Raw genomic sequence first — 15,332 nt, forward strand, 5'->3', positions numbered from 1 at the left:
ACACTCCTATCCCAAATCATCTTTCCCCATTGAAATGAATGAAAATGCCATCGAACCCCGATCCCCGGAACTGCGAGGCCGACGCTCGAACCGTTTCCCATCGTCCTGCCTGTTGTCGAAATAGAATCGAGATATAAGTTGATAAAGCGTTTGCAAAGGTCATCAGATAGCAGGAAGAAGGAACAATGCAGACAACGGTTTGCAGCGGCAATAGTTGTCTCCTTTTTAGGAAAGGAAGGAAGGAAGGAAGGAAGGAAGGAAGGAAGGACGCCCATCAAAGCAGAAGAAAACTGAACATGGTTCGCTGAAAACAGCAAATATAGCGTTAACTTCATGACGCTCTTGTCTTTCTTACAGTCTTTGCAAGCTCCGTATGTCGGTACCATCCCGAAGCGCCCGTCCAAGACCCGTCCCAAATGCTTCCGTGACCCACTTTTAGGTGCCCACCCACCAGTTGAGAACCACTCGCACATTTCCTCAATGTGCCTGCTGACGACCGTTTGTGGTGTCAGCATTTACGACAGCCGAAATGGACCGTGGCATTCAGGCCGAGCCAGCCTGTACGTGTGTGTGTGTGTGTGTCTGTGGGTTATGGCTGGGTGCGTGAGGGGTCGGGTTGGGAGGGGGGGGGGGGGGGGTCCTCGGGGCTGTTTTTGAGAGCAATAACTTGAATTGGTGGCAACAAAAGAAGCGGTGAAAGGGAGACGACGAGCTGCGAGTCTTGACTTGACAAAGCTGCAAAAACTTTCTTTCAGGCTAATGAAGCTGTTGTCTGGGGGCGGGGGCGGGGGCGGGGGCGGGCCAGGGGGGTGGTCGCACGGCGGAGGGCCGACGGGCGGGTGGGTGTCCTCGGACGTGATTTGTCATACAATCAGAATCTTTAGGAGCCCACGACACCTCCTCTCCATATGTCTGCTTAGTTTGCATCTGAAAGGGGGGGGGGGGGGCACAGCGTGTGTGTGTGTGTGTGTGTGTGTGGGGGGGGTCTTCTTTATGGCTGCATGGTTTCAACTCTGACCAAGACAACACACACACACAATAAAACTAAAGATTAATAAAAGATTGTTTTTGATGTGTCTGGATGTGGACGTTGTTGGGGAACCATGGCAACATCACAATGACGATGATGATAGCGTCCGTAGATAGAGCGGGACGGACGTCCGGTGACGCAAGGGGGTCGTCGGTTCGAATCCCTGCTCCGACTGCCCGTATGTCCAAGTGTTCTTGGGCAAGACGCAGTTGACCGATTTGGTCCCGGCCGGCGGGCCTGCCAGCGGTCGCTCGTCCGGAGCTGTCGAAAGTTTGAAATGCGAACATTTGGAAAAGGCCTCTGCGGCCACCGCCGTGGTGGCGAGGAAGATGAGGATGAAGATGAGGATGGGGACGGTGGTGATGACGATGACTGCAGGGGAAATCCTGATGAGGATGGAGATGACGACCATGTTGACGTTGTTTTTAGACATTCTCAATCAGGCTGTCAGCTGCACTGTGAGAGGAGGAGAAGAAGACAAAGAGAAAGAAAGAGAGAAGGAGAGAAAGAGAGCGAGGTGCGCTTGTGTCAGCGTGTGTGCGTGCGTGTGTTTTCCTGTGCTGCCATCTGCTGGCGGAGATGCTTGAGTACTTGCACGTTTCACGTCGCATGGACCGAGATGAGCTCACATCACTGCAAGAATATGCGGAATTGCAATCTTAGTCATGCTTGAAATAGTTGTTGATTTTTTTTTTTCTCATTAGTCTCCAATATGACCATGGTGGGCGACGGTGGTTCAAATCCAGGCCTCGAAATTGCCGTTCAGCTCATGCTTGCCCTGCGATTGGCTGGCGGCCAGTTCAGGGTCTGCCCCGCCCCCTTCCCGAAGTTATCTGGGATAGGCTCTGGCGCTCCCGCGACCCTTGTGAGGATAACTAGCTCCAGTGTGGTCCACTAACAAGTGGGTGTGTTCACTGGCAAGAGGGAAATGCGGACAACAAATTTCCTGTGCGTGCATGTTCGTGCCAATAAAAATTCTCAACAATTCAGTTTCAAGTGTATTTTTCTTGTCAAATGGCTCCATGTGTGGATGCTATTATTTTGATACTCCACAGCGGAAGTTGCGAGTTTAGGAATGTGGGTGGGGCAGAAGAAGAAGAAGAAGAAGAAGAAGAAAAAAGGTCGGCAAGGCGAACAAGTGAGCAAGCAAGTCTGAGACGCGGGTGAGAAGAAAACGGAGAAAAAGAAACACAAAGACATGACAGGAAGTCAACTTCCTTCCTTCTTTCCTTCCTTGTGCAGCTGCCAATCAAAGAGGATCCTTCACCCAGGTGTGCTCAGGCCACGCCCCCCCGGTGAGTTCTCTGAAACCGTCGCGTTCGTTCGTCTTCCTCTTCACATTTGACACAAATAACTAAAAGTGTACTGCAGCACTCAACGTGTATTACTGCATGTTCTAGCGAATCCTCACTGAGCGCTCATGAAGTTCCTCATGGAAAGTGGACTGCGGTACTCCCCAATTGTACTTCTGTGCTAGCTAAGTTTGCTTTAAGCAGTAAGGTAATGTTTTCTTCTTCATTGGACTGTTTTTCTTTTGTTTTGAGAGCGAATGACGTCAGCGTCCGTGTCCTTGCGAGACGTTGCCCAGTGGGCTCTGACGTGGTCGTTCCGTCTCAAACAAATTGTCTTCTCTTCGGGATGGACGCAAAGCACTTAACAGGAAATGACATCGGCACCTCGTCTGGCTCATTTACTCCATCCATTGTAAACACTACTCATCCCGCTTCAGGTCGCGGAACCCTGGAACCTAACCCAGTTAACATCGGGCAAAGGGCGGACTGAGCAAGCAAGCGCCCTGAGGCGGTCGCCAGCCAGTTGCAGACACGGACAGGCACTCACTGACAAGTTTCAACACCATTTAAACAGCCTCCGATGTGGTCGCGGAGCCACCAGCTACCAAGTCTGCCGGTCCGTGTCCCGACAGAGTGCACCAGAGACCTCCCACGGCACTCCAGAGACGTAAAAGACCAATCATACTCCTGCAGAAACTCCCTAGACAGTCTGCATAGTCCTCCATACACACAAGGGACCCACCAGAATCCTGCAGAGAAACCAAACAGTAAGCCAGAAAAGCAAAGATTTCCCACCAAAACCAGGCCAGCATTTGGTGACGGAACAATCTTTGTTCCAGGGAAGGGGCCTGGAAACTGACTCACTTGTTGAAGAGCAGGTGATGAACCAGGACAAAGACCACCAGAGTCACCAGAAGGCTACAACGAGGCTAACTTCAATCACACCTCTGGCTCCTCTCCCTGCTCACCTCGACCTTCATCAGACTGTTAATTCTGCTGACCTGGACCCCCACCAGGCTCAGAGTCCTACCCCTACTGCCCTGCATCCCCAGCTTCCTGCTCACCTGGACTCCTATCAGGATACACTCCATGCTGACCTAGAACGCCATCAGACTGCTAGCTCTGCGCACTTGGATTCCCATCATTCACCACTTCATGGTCACCTAGACCTCCAACAGACTCCTAACCCTCCTCACCCGGACCCTCAGCTTCCTGCCGACCGGGACTCCCATCAGTCTCCATTCCCTGCTGAGCGAGAGCTCCATCAGACTACTACCTCTGTTCCGCTAGACCCCCATCAAGCCCCTGACTCTGCCCACCTAAACCCCCAGTTTCCTGCTCACCTGAATTCTGATCAGCCACATCTTCCTGCTCACCTGGAACCCCCACCAACATCTACCCCTGCTATAGAAACCCATCAGGCTCCACCTGCTCATCCGGATCGCCCTCAGGCTGCTTCTGTTCACATGGACCCACAGCTTCATGTTTCTCTGAAGTCCCACCGGGTTCCTCGTCCTGCTCACCTAGACATCCATCAAGCTCCTCCCCGTGCTCCCCCGGACCCTTACAAGCCTCTTCCCTCCGTTCATATGGATCCGCAGGTTCCTGCTCACCCGGACCCAGACCAGAACTCCCATCAGATGTGTGTTTCTGCTCAGCTGGAGCGCCATCGATCTCCCTCAGCTGCCCGGCAAGCCCCTTCCGTTGCTCTCCCGGACTCGCCCCGGACTCGTTCATCCGTCCACTCGGACACGAATCAGACTCCTCCGTCTCCTTACACGGACCCCCGTCAGACGTGTACCTCTGCTCACCTGGTTCCTCAGCATCCTGCTCAGCTACTATCCCATCGGACCTCTCTCCCGGCTCACCCGGACCCCCATCAGACGAGTCTACCTGTTCACCTTGACCATTGTGAGGCACCCTCACTTGCTGGACTGGACTCGCATGACACTCCACTCTCTGTTCAGTTTGAGGGCCAAGACGCCGGCAACTTTTCGGGTAGTTCAGGTGAGGCCAAACTTTGCGGCTTTCTGCAGAAGCAGGGTGGTCCTCTGCGGGCCTGGAAGCGGCGCTGGTTCACCTACGAGGAGAAGCAGAACCAGATGTACTACTACCGCACCCCGCAGGATGTGACTCCTCTGGGCCGGGTGGACCTCACCTCCGCCACCTTCTCCTACCCGCTCAAGGCGGAGATGGGCACCTTCCACATTGAGACGCCCGAGCGCATTTACACCCTCAAAGTATGACTTTGACAAGCCCAGACCGGACTCAGACTTTCTCCCCGTTTTGTTCACCCCGTCTTTTGCTCTTCCCCACTCAGGCTGTGACTCAAGACCTGATGCTTTATTGGTTGCACCAGCTGCAGCTCAAACGCTGGCATCACCGACAGAACCAAAAGACGAGTTCTTGCCCCGAGGCCGCTGACATTGGAGGTACCCCCGCATTGTACTGCTTAACTTCACTGATCTGATACTGGTTTCACTGGGCTCAGCTGCTTCGTTTGTTTTTTGTTTTGTTTTTTTTCCCCTCGTTTGAATCAATTTTTTTGTGGTCCAAAATAAGGTTTTAACTGGTCTAGTAGGGTTTTCACTGATGGGAACAGGTTTAAGTGGCCTGTATTTTTTTCCTTCCCCGATCTGATACAGGCTTAACCCATCTGAATTTGTTGGAATCGGTCTGATATCGGTCACACGAGTGGGGAATATTTTTCCACTTGTTGAACTGTCCGGCAGAGGTTTCGGTGGTCACTTTCAAGCATTGTAAAAGCTTCCAGTGGTTTGGAAGTCACTTCCCGTGCAGAGGTCCACTTGTGAGCGACATCGTCACCGGTGATGTCATAGCAAAGATCTTCCAGAGAGTTCCCAAATCAAGTGTCGCTCTGGCTCAGGCGTGGTTAGACCGACCTCGAGTCCTTCCTCCCTCCCAAATGTTTTTAGTGGAGTTCATCTAGTGTGGAGAAGGGATGTCGCGGAGGTGGGCCGGGCGGGAGGAAGGTCGGAAGTGACTTTTCCGGGAGCTTCCCGTTTTTACCCTCCTCGTTGTGACGGCGGCGGCTCCTCTCTCCCGAGCCTTCAGCGACAACCTCAGCGGACTCAAAACCGTTCGCCTTTGCTCACGTGTGCGGTGTGTACGCGTACACGTCCGCTTGCGTGTTTGGCGCTTGCGGCAGATGACTCGTTCGTCAGGAATCACGGTCCTGTTGTCGTAACTTGTTCAAGCGTCAAAAAGTTTCGACATCCTGTCTGACGTCGCGAAAGTCCACTTTAGGAATGTTCGGATTCGGTCTTGATGTTCTCTCCTCGCTCGCCCGGGTTGTCCTTTGGGTACTCGGGCTTCCTCTTACATTCCATAAACATGTTACCGTCGTTGAAGTTGTCCGTAGGTGTAAGACTGTGAATGGTCATAGGATTGGATCACTAACGGTAAAGGCACAAAAAACCCCAAATGAAAAGTCGCTACGTTTTGCACGCCGCCTCGGTTTTCTCTGGGTAAATGTCTCCCACGCACGGAAATTCCCGCTTTCCCCAAAAGTTGCGGATTTCCACATGTGATGGCTCTGTGGGGGCCTGTTGAAGCACGTTTGGAGAAGGCCTGAGACAAAAGTGGCGACCGTCAAGGACATCACCCAAATGGTGGTTCTCTTGGAGCTCTGATGAAGCGCATGAACCATCGATCCCAACGACTCATTCAAGACGTTCATTACGCGCGTGTTGTGACGCGCAAAAAGTTACAACACTGCAGATCCAACATACGCGCGTAGTGTGACTTCGTCTCTCAGAAACGACAGAATATCTCCGGTGCGTCAACGCAGAATGGCCGCCGCCTCAAAGAGGTGCGGGACTTTCTCACAACGTTTAGAAAGTGGCATTAATCCTAACGAGAGCTTGAGTGACAGAAAAAAAACCCAGATGAATTCATGCCAGTTTTCAAAGAAGAGAGGAGGGGAAAAAAAAAAAAAAAAAAACCCTCCCCCAAAATGTCATCAGACCTCGTTTAGGACACCTCGTTGTGAAGACGTTTTCTCATTCAAAGTTTGAAAAATGGGCCTTTTACAAACACATTGGTGAACTTTTGATGGATAGCAACTGACAAGAAATGAAATGATTTGATTTCAGTCGGAAACTCTTTGGTTAGGGTTATTGATCAAGTTGTACGAAAGTGACCCAAATGTACCGTTGTCAAAATGTGACAAGTTCAGGTTGTACGGCGCTTCTCGGCCACCGTCTGCCGCGACCCCGACCCCGACCCTGGTGGGGTCAAGCGTGCTAGAAAAACAATGGAGGCCGAAAAGCATCGGCGGCGCCCCCTGCCGCTGACCAATGAGCATCGCAGGCCTTGGGGAAGGTGGCGCCTGACGAGGAGAACTCTCCTTATGAGCCCTTTCGCTGTCGTAAAGGTCTAAAACGACGTCGGTTCGGAGCACTGGAACAAGCGAGGTCCGCGTTTGTAATTGCTGGAAGGTCCGAGTGAGCAACGGCAGCGTTTGTGCATCCTGTCACTGCAGACGACTTCCTGCCGCTGTTGAAAAGTCCCGCGGGGCTAGTCGGGGAGGAGGCCGCCGACGAGTCGCCTCACGGGACGGCGCTCGGCGACGTGTCCATCAAACATCCCTTCATCCAGATCCAGTGAGTCCCTTTGGGCTGCCAAATGTCCCAAAAGTGAAGGACGCAGAGAAGGAAAGACGCTTTGCACTTACCGCGACAGGAACACAGTCCACAGTCTTCGGAAGAGGTCTTCCCAGGACTGGGCGCAAAGTGTCTTCTACGTGCGGGCTCCAGCCGGCGTCGGAGTGGACGCCGACGCCGACGACCCCGGTAGGTACCATTTGACCGCATTGCAGTACCGTCCGAGGTGTACCGTTCTACGCACGCTCTGGCAACGCAGTAACAACTCCGTACTTCCAATGTGTACTACTGGGCCCACGCTGCAGTACCGGTCCACCTTCACCGCAGTAGGTTGCTCAGGTCAAAGCGTGGTGAAGTCAAATACCCCCCCACCCCACCCCCCCCAAAATAAATAAATAAATAAATAAATAAAAAGTACTGTTTTGATGCCATCTTGTAGCTACGACCCTCAGTTCAAAAGCAGGCCTGGCATTTGACTAAGTCGAGACTTTTTGAAAGAAGCCTTGTGAAATAGCGCAAGGTGCTCGACTGCAATCTTGTGGCGGACTTACGGCCATTCCATTTAGGTGTCCGTTCGTGACGTATTCGGTGGGTGTCGGTGATGGGGTCTGGACTTCTGGATCAGGGTCGTGTCTCCTTTTTTCTTTCTTCAAGCCTCCGTGACGGCGCCTCCCACTGTTCCGGTCGGACGGGCGCTGGTGCGCGCCGCCAGCTGCGCTCTGCCGAACACTCGGCGGAGAAAGAAGGATTTCAGCTCCTCGGAGTCTGTGTCCCGCCTCCAGCGTGACAAGGAGATGCTAATGGAGGAAGTTAAAGCTCAGAAGGTCAGCACGCTCACATTGTGTTGGGACTCATCCCCGCAGCGTAATCGAGGTAATTGGCCATTTTCTAGTGTTGTCGGACTGCGGCAAAAGGTTTTCCCCAGCGGTGACGGTGGCGCCTCGATAAGACGCACCCCGAAATAACCGGTGTAATATAAAAGGGGACTGAACAATGTGTCCAAAATAGTTTCCAAAGTCTGTTAGGTCCAGAATCGGCGCTGTGGCGCAATGCAGGCAGAGAACGGAGCTGGCATATTTCCTGCCGCGAGACGTGCAGCATTGCAAGATCCGATTCCAAAAATCGTGCCAGCCGGCCATGTCGGATGTGGCACCTGGTGTCCTGTTGTCTTATTTTACGTAGAGTGAAATGGGAAGATTGTCTCGGGACTCTGGAACATGCTAGTTTGGGTACAGCCGCTTGCCTTTGGCAACAGATTTGGGGCGAGGAAGCTCACCGTTTCCTCACAGCTCATGAGTGCAGTCTGTCCAAAATGTCAACGGCGTGCTCGGTTTTGATAAAATGTCAAACTTTTCAAACATTTTCAATCTTTCGCGTATGCATTTACAATAAGAGTGCAGTACATGAAAATCCTGTCGCTGAGTTCGCCATCATTCACTCATTCCCTAATTCCTAAAGTGTGAGTGGACGTTTTAGGAAGTATCTCGCTCCGCTATCTCTCAGTCACCGCGTATTCGTAATTTCGCTTTGGTGAATGGATCTACAGTATTTGTGGATTTTCTTTGGAACCTCGGTTTCCTGAAGCAGCGGGAGATTGCTCCAGTCTATCTGGTCCTCGTGTCAAACACAAGACTTGACTTGCGCTGATGTGGGGATGACGTGAGTGCTCCCTGCAGGAGCTCGTGTGGTTGCTCCACAAAACCTTGGAGGCCACCCAGCTGGAAAGGCCGGCAGGCGTCGACTTCGTGGCGGCCGAAGGAGAGCGGGAGCGACCGGAACTGCTGCGACACCCGCTCGGCCGGTCAGAACAAGTGGCCGGGAACCATCTGGACCGGAAGGACCCGCGGGTGGCGCAACTTCGTGAGCGGGTCAGGGAGCTGACGGAAAAGAACCATGCCAAGCAGGAGGTCATCCTCACTCGCCAGGCCACACGGGAACTTCTCATCGTGCCCAACTTCCTGCCCCGAACGTGCCGTTTTCACCTTTTTGGGGCCGACTTTATGTGTCCAACTGCCACTGTGCAACTTCCTCTTCCCAAATTCTCGTGTCCAATTTCCTGGGGCCTGTGTTCAGCTTCTTCTATTGGAGTCCTTTTGCGTCTAAATTCCTGCGTCCAAGTGCCTGTTTTTTTTTTTTTTTTTTTGGCCGACTTCCTGTGCTCGTTTCCCTGTGTCCAACTTCTCGTGATCAACTTCCTGTATCCAACTTACTCTGCCCAAATTCCTTCCTTCATTCAACTTCCTGTGTTCACTTTCCAGCGTCTTACTTCTCTGTGGAGCTTTCAGTTGTCCTACTGGCCGTGTCCAACTTCCATCGTCGTGCTTCCTGTGTCCCCTTCCGACGTCCATCTTGCAGTGTCCAACATCCCGTATCCGAATTCCTGTTTCCTGTTGCTAGTTTGTGACCGGTCGTTGTCTCCTTTCCGCTCAGGTGATCCTCAAGCTGTCCGACCACGTGGCCGCATTCCCGCCAACTTCCGCCTCGTCCGTCCCAGACACAATCAGACAACTGCAGCAGCGTGTCGAGGACCTGAAGGTAAAGAGAGTCCTCCAGGGGGAGCCGGTACATTGAGCCTCTCACGATTTGTTCATGTGTCCTTCAGGACGACATTGAGGCTTACAAGACACAGAACAAGTTTCTGAACTCTGAGATCCTCCAGCTGACCAAACTGTGGAGGAAGAGCTCGGAGCAGGAGCGCAGTCTGATGGTCAAGGTACGTCGGCCCAAGAACGCCGTTAGCCTTTAACCTTCTTTTGTGTATCCGCTGAACGTCCCTGTGTGTGTGTGCGTGTCCCCAGTGTGCTTACCTGGAGGCTTGGTGCTGCCAGGCCGAGAGTCGCTACCTTGGAGTCCTGCGGAAGCTGCAGGAGAACAGAAGTCTGGCTCCGGACCAGCAGCGGACTATACAAAAGATAGTTGAGGATGCTCTGGAAGGGCAGACAAAGAACGTCAATGCCACCACAAGGATCCTTCACGATGAGTATGGCTTCAAGTTCTTTCCCGACTATGAGGTGGAAGACGTGAAGCTTCTGGCTAAAATCCAAGCGCTGGAGATTCGCTCGCACAACCTGCTCCAACAGGTTTGACCTGATGCCATCTACTAAATTGATGCTAAATTTTTGCAGGTGGACTTTTGTTTGGTTTTGGTGCCTTGATAAACTTGCCAGTGTAAATTTTCCAACTGTAACAGTGATTTATAGATTATTGCAAGACAATCCTAAACCTATTTAAAGAAAAACCGTGTTTGTGGTGAAAATAATTTCATCTCAAAAAGGAAGGCGCTGCGACCACAAGTTTGGGAAGGGTTAGTGTTAGACTTGACACGTCTCCAAACTTCACCCGGTCTTTGTTGCAGGAGGATCGAGAGCGCCCGCTGTTGAGTCGCTGGGCTCAGTACCTGGCCGGCAGGTCGGATGAGGACTTTTGCCATTCGCCAGAACTCAAAGGTCTGCTGCGGGCCGGGGTACCGCAAGAGTACCGGCAGAGCGTTTGGCGCTCCCTCGTCCGATCCAGGACCAGGACCGTCAGAGAGCGCCACCCGCAGCGATACCAGCAGGTAATTGTAGTGCATTACTGACCTTGTCTGAAGGCATGTCCCTTTGACAGACCTTCCGTCATCCCGTTAGCTCAAATGCTACGTGTAACATTCAGGTCGGCTCGAGTAGTGAGTAGTCACTCAACTGACGTGGTCGAGTGGTGATCTTTCGCAATCGTGTTTAAGTCTCGGCGGTTACCTGATGGAGCTAGAGCAGTCGTTTTGGATCTGGTGCGATCACCTGACTGATCAGGTGTGGTGACAGGTCACAGGACGTACTCTTTAAAATACCTCGAAAGCTCACACTTGCGGCACCCAAGAGGCTCTTCTTTAAGGGTGGCGATATTCCAGGGGGAGGACTGCTACCCGCTTCCCGGTGCCCTGAAGCCCAAAAGTCACACGTGTGTCATTCTGGACGCTACCCTGTCCTTCCGGTACCAAATTCTCAACTTCGCCCAACACCGTCCTCGAGGCCCTCACCCATGCTTTCAGCTTCAGATGTCTGGCAATGGAGTCCTTTTCCTGGCCCTACTCTGGGTACCCTGAACAGAACTCCCCAAACACCAGTACATCCAGGACTGAGGTGCCAGCGTTCTCATCCACGCCAGGCCCCGGTTCGTTTATCTGGTGAACGTATTAAGTAATGCCGTCTGATTGCTTTATCGCTTGCCGGCGTACAAAGTGCGCGTTTATCGTCCCAGTTTCAACGGAAAATGGTCCGAGTCAAGCAGAGTGGCTCCCGAAGTCGCGCGACAACATTTTTCCAGATTTTGGAACTCAATGCACTATTTTGGAGAAAAGTAAACGCTTTCAGGTGGGCCTCGTAGTGCGTACAATACGGTGGTATAGGTCCACCGTGTGGGGTCTAGTGGCACACCATCTGACCGAGCTCCTGCTTGTGTGCCTCCAGTTGTGTGACAAGAGCCGCACGTGTCCTCATCCCGCCTCCAGACAGATCCAGTTGGACCTTCACCGAACTCTAACCAGCAACCTCCATTTCTCCTCGCCGTCCAGTCCCGCCCACCAGCAGCTGCAGCGCATCCTATTGGCCTTCTCCTGGCAGAACCCCTCCGTTGGCTACTGCCAGGGACTGAACAGGTACACGCACTCCTTACGTACAGTATACTCCTCGAAAGCTTACAAATGCAGCGCTACCTTGACTTCAACTCGTTCCGTGATGAAGCCAAATTCATGGGAATACCTTGAATCCTTTCCAGCGGAACCAAAAAACAAAACCTCACGCTGGGTGTTTTGAACGAAGCCAAATCGGCCCGTATCACACAAAAACCTGTAACGATACAAAGGGCGCATCCATTTGTGAGCAGCGTCGCAGTCCAATCCTGCCTAAGCGTGTTTGCTTCTCGCTCTTACCCAAGTCTGCAAGCCCGACTGGCTTTCTCTGCCCCAAGAATTTCTCGGCTTTATTCTGGACCTAAACCATGGACCAGACCGCTTCCAAATCTGTTCTATAGCTGACTGGGAGACTGACTCGAGGACTGGAGTCATATGCTGCCATCTTGTTAAGTCAAGAAACTAGTAATGTCTTTGCTGTCTCAGGTTGGCCGCCATTGCTCTTTTAGTTCTCCAAAGTGAAGAGGAAGCGTTTTGGTGCGTGGTGGCCGTGGTTGATGCCATCATGCCTCAGGACTACTACAGCAAGAACCTGCTGGCCGCACAGGTGCGCAACCCACCACAAGGACTCGGTCGGTCGGTCGGTCAATCGACTGACTGACTGACTGACTGACTGACTGATCGACAGGCGGACCAGTACGTTCTGAAGGACTTTCTCGTGGAGAAGGTTCCTCGCCTGGCGGCGCACTTTGACCTTTATGGAGTCGACGTGTCTCTCGTTACCTTAAACTGGTTCCTGGTGGTTTTTGTTGAGAGTCTGCCCAGCGACATCCTGCTGCCTGTGTGGGACGCCTTTTTGCACGAGGGCACCAAGGTACGCTGGCACCCGCGCGCCCACGCTCAAGCGCGCCCGCAAACTTAACGCGTCTCCACGTTTCAGGTGATGTTCAGGTATGCTTTGGCGTTGTTCAAATACAAAGAAGACGACATCCTGAAGATCCGTGACGGCGCCGACATCCACCAATACCTCCGTTTCTTCACCAAGACCATCACCGACACCAGGTACCGCCGTCACACACATTAGCATCCGATCATCTGATCTGAACACGCGCACCTCTGGCTTCTTAGTCTTGTTGTTCGTACACGCATTCATCAAAAATCGCCTCTCAGCTTTTCTCACGATAAACAGGCGCGGCATACGGTCTATTCTATTAATGCGCAGAATGAACCACACCGCAAAAACCTTATTTTGAAGAAGGCAACCAACACAAGATGACAAAGACCTGCTTAAAAAAAAATGATGTACAGCAAATGAATGAGACTTGCCGTCGCCTTCCGGGGCAGCGTTCGAAATAACGACCGGTCAACCGGCGAGAAGTTGCCACTGGTGGACTTTGTCCTTTTCTGTCTTTTGAACCGCTCGCAAAATACATTTTATATTTCAAGGGTTATGCTACCATTTGGTGACACCGAAAGCATGAGAGCGTTTATGTGGTTTGCCATCCGCTCCGTTGCCGAGACCGGATCCAAACCTGGTTCATAACCACAATCGCAGCTGGTTTTGATGATTGACGGTACCCCGGGCATATTGTAGATCAGGGGGCTCACACGCTTTTGCCCCAAAATCTACTTTTCACGCAGTCAGCTCTCATGATCTGTTGACGTGGGTGCAGCTCGCTAGAACGGACCTTTATGAACACGTGGTTCGTCAAGCCAAGCGGCAGTCAACCAACGCGTGTTGGCCACGCCCGCCCGCATCGAGCACCAAGATGGATGCTAGGCCCGTGTCTCGACGATCCACACATCGGCCTCCACCCTCGCTGTCGTTGATCCGAGCGCAGTATGCCCGACATCGGCGCAATTGCTTGAGGCGTACGCAACGACGTCGGATTTCGGCACCCTCGACGTCGACGTCGGTCCGACGGAGTTGCGCTCGCGCTTGTGTCCGTGCAGGAAGTTGATGAGAATGGCCTTCGTCGACGTGAACCCGTTCCCCGGCCGGCTGCTGAGGAACCGGCGAGCTCTTCATCTGGAGCGCCTGCTGGGGGAGCTGCGAGAACTGGAGGAACAGCAGAAGGCGTTTGCGGCGCTCGACGACGACCCCTCGCAACGGCGCGCCGGCGACCCCGTCACTGACGATGAGGAGATGAGCTGAGTCCCGTCGCTGGATTCCCTGCCTGACCTTCGCCGCTTTGTGCCGACCGATTTCACCCAAAACATTTTGAATCAGGGAAACTACGACATCTATTCCAATGTCAGCTGTCACTCAAATTTGGGTGCAAATTGCAGGCAAACCCGCACTGTGGGACTAATAAAGGTTGTCTAATGTAATCTACATTGACTGGACGTTGAATTCTGTTCATGTCCAACCGGAAATGAGGTGACTTGCCCCGCTGTCCAAATGTCCATCTCCAAACAAGCATCTTCTATCACTCGTATGGCGGAAAACCACCCAGGTCGGCAGAAGCCGTCATTGGCTCACAATGCGGAGAAACGCCAGCGTTGACCTCGCGGTTACCGTAGTTGCGAGGACCACGGGTTCAAATCCCGGCCACCTCCTGTGTGGCTTTTCTCCTCCAGCATCCCCAAAACCTTCATTGGACACTGTGAATTGTCCCGAGGTGTGATTGTGACTGCCACAATTGTCTCTTATGTGCCCCGTGACTGGCTGGCAACAGGTTGAGGGCGTACCCTCCCTCCTGCCCGACGATAGCCGGGATTGCCTCTGGCGCTCCCGCGACCCTCGTGAGGTTAAGCGGCTCGGAAAATGGATGGATGCGCGAGTCCGAGGCCGGATGAGGCGGCGGGAGCGTCTGATCCGGAGGTCGTCCCGGTGGGAGGAGAACCCGGGGACGACCGGGGACACGCCGGAAGGACCGTCTCTCGGCCGGCCGGGGAACCCCTCGGCACCCGCCCAGAGGAGCCGGATGAGGTGGCTGCGGAAAGGGAAGTCTGGGTGTCCCCGCTAAAGCTACTGCCTTCGTGACCCGACTTCCGATAAGTGGGAGAAGATGGATGAAAAAATGATTTTATTCCTTCTTTGATCGTCTCCATTCTCTTTCAAGTAACAATTTGCCCAGTCGTGACCCCGGAGACGTCCGTTTTTATTTGGTTGTAAAGATCACACCTGTTGTTTTGTACGTACATTTGAACGTGCCGACCCCGACCCATGCGGCCTCTAACATTGGGACTAATCCACTTTTTTCACACCTCAGACCACAGGATCGTCCTGGGAGATGGAACGTACGTACGCGACATACGTTATTCTTTGCGGTCGGGAGGGTGCAAAATCAGGACAAAACGGGCCAGCGTGGGGTCAAAGTTGAGGATTGGCCATGGTGAAGGGGGCGGGGCCATCTTTGTTAACTGCGTCCAGCTTTCATTATCATTAAAGTCAGAGCATTAAAATTCATTGTGATTTTTATTGGAAGATTTTCTAAAAAAAAAAAAAAAAAAAAAAACTTAAATATATTTATAAAATCTCCAGGAAGAGAAGAAAACGTTCTCAAGCGAGTCAAGTGATGCGATGGCCTCGATGACGGCATTTCCATTTCCTGCTGAGCTCGCGAGATTTGGAATGTTTCAGCGGCAACAGACAGGAAGTGACCTAACGCATCATTTGTGATGTCACAATTCTGCAGATCGTGTGCCCTTTGGTGGCCTTTCTCCTCTGCTTGGTGACCGGTTGTCAACGCGCGCCGCGATCCTGGCGTCCAATGGGGCGACGCTCGCTACTGGAAGCGGACGCTGTAAAAGATTCCAGCTTTTACAGGTCACGC

General features: G+C 52.7%; 1 protein-coding gene across 9 annotated transcripts; it reads left to right on the forward strand.

Annotated features, from left to right (window-relative positions):
* The first annotated feature begins 2,036 nt into the window (after positions 1–2,036).
* tbc1d2 (TBC1 domain family, member 2) lies at positions 2,037–15,332 on the forward strand. 9 transcript variants are annotated; one of them, XM_061834440.1, is made up of 19 exons: positions 2,115–2,193; positions 2,273–2,325; positions 2,431–2,530; positions 2,760–3,089; positions 3,162–4,562; positions 4,643–4,754; positions 6,827–6,947; positions 7,027–7,136; positions 7,602–7,771; positions 8,624–8,854; positions 9,378–9,482; positions 9,550–9,660; positions 9,746–10,027; positions 10,303–10,503; positions 11,393–11,580; positions 12,040–12,160; positions 12,242–12,427; positions 12,494–12,615; positions 13,507–14,928. In XM_061834440.1, exons 5-19 carry the CDS (start codon positions 3,204–3,206, stop codon positions 13,706–13,708), a joined length of 3,621 nt encoding a protein of 1,206 aa, XP_061690424.1. In that variant the 5' UTR covers positions 2,115–2,193; positions 2,273–2,325; positions 2,431–2,530; positions 2,760–3,089; positions 3,162–3,203; the 3' UTR covers positions 13,709–14,928. The 9 variants fall into 9 exon arrangements, with proteins under 9 accessions (XP_061690429.1, XP_061690424.1, XP_061690425.1 ...); XM_061834441.1 differs by lacking the exon at positions 13,507–14,928 and adding an exon at positions 15,195–15,332 and having other exon boundaries at positions 2,760–4,562; XM_061834436.1 differs by having other exon boundaries at positions 2,760–4,562.

The sequence above is a fragment of the Syngnathoides biaculeatus genome, chromosome 11, assembly GCF_019802595.1.
Source record: "Syngnathoides biaculeatus isolate LvHL_M chromosome 11, ASM1980259v1, whole genome shotgun sequence".
In the NCBI taxonomy this organism is placed as follows: Eukaryota; Metazoa; Chordata; class Actinopteri; order Syngnathiformes; family Syngnathidae; genus Syngnathoides; species Syngnathoides biaculeatus.

Excerpts from the sequence above, each read along its gene's own strand:
- tbc1d2 (XM_061834436.1), top strand. The coding sequence starts at position 3,204 with ATGAACCAGGACAAAGACCACCAGAGTCACCAGAAGGCTACAACGAGG. Across the intron at positions 4,563-4,642 it reads AGCGCATTTACACCCTCAAA|GCTGTGACTCAAGACCTGAT; the intron begins GTATGACTTTGA and ends TTCCCCACTCAG. Across the intron at positions 12,161-12,241 it reads AGAACCTGCTGGCCGCACAG|GCGGACCAGTACGTTCTGAA; the intron begins GTGCGCAACCCA and ends ACTGATCGACAG.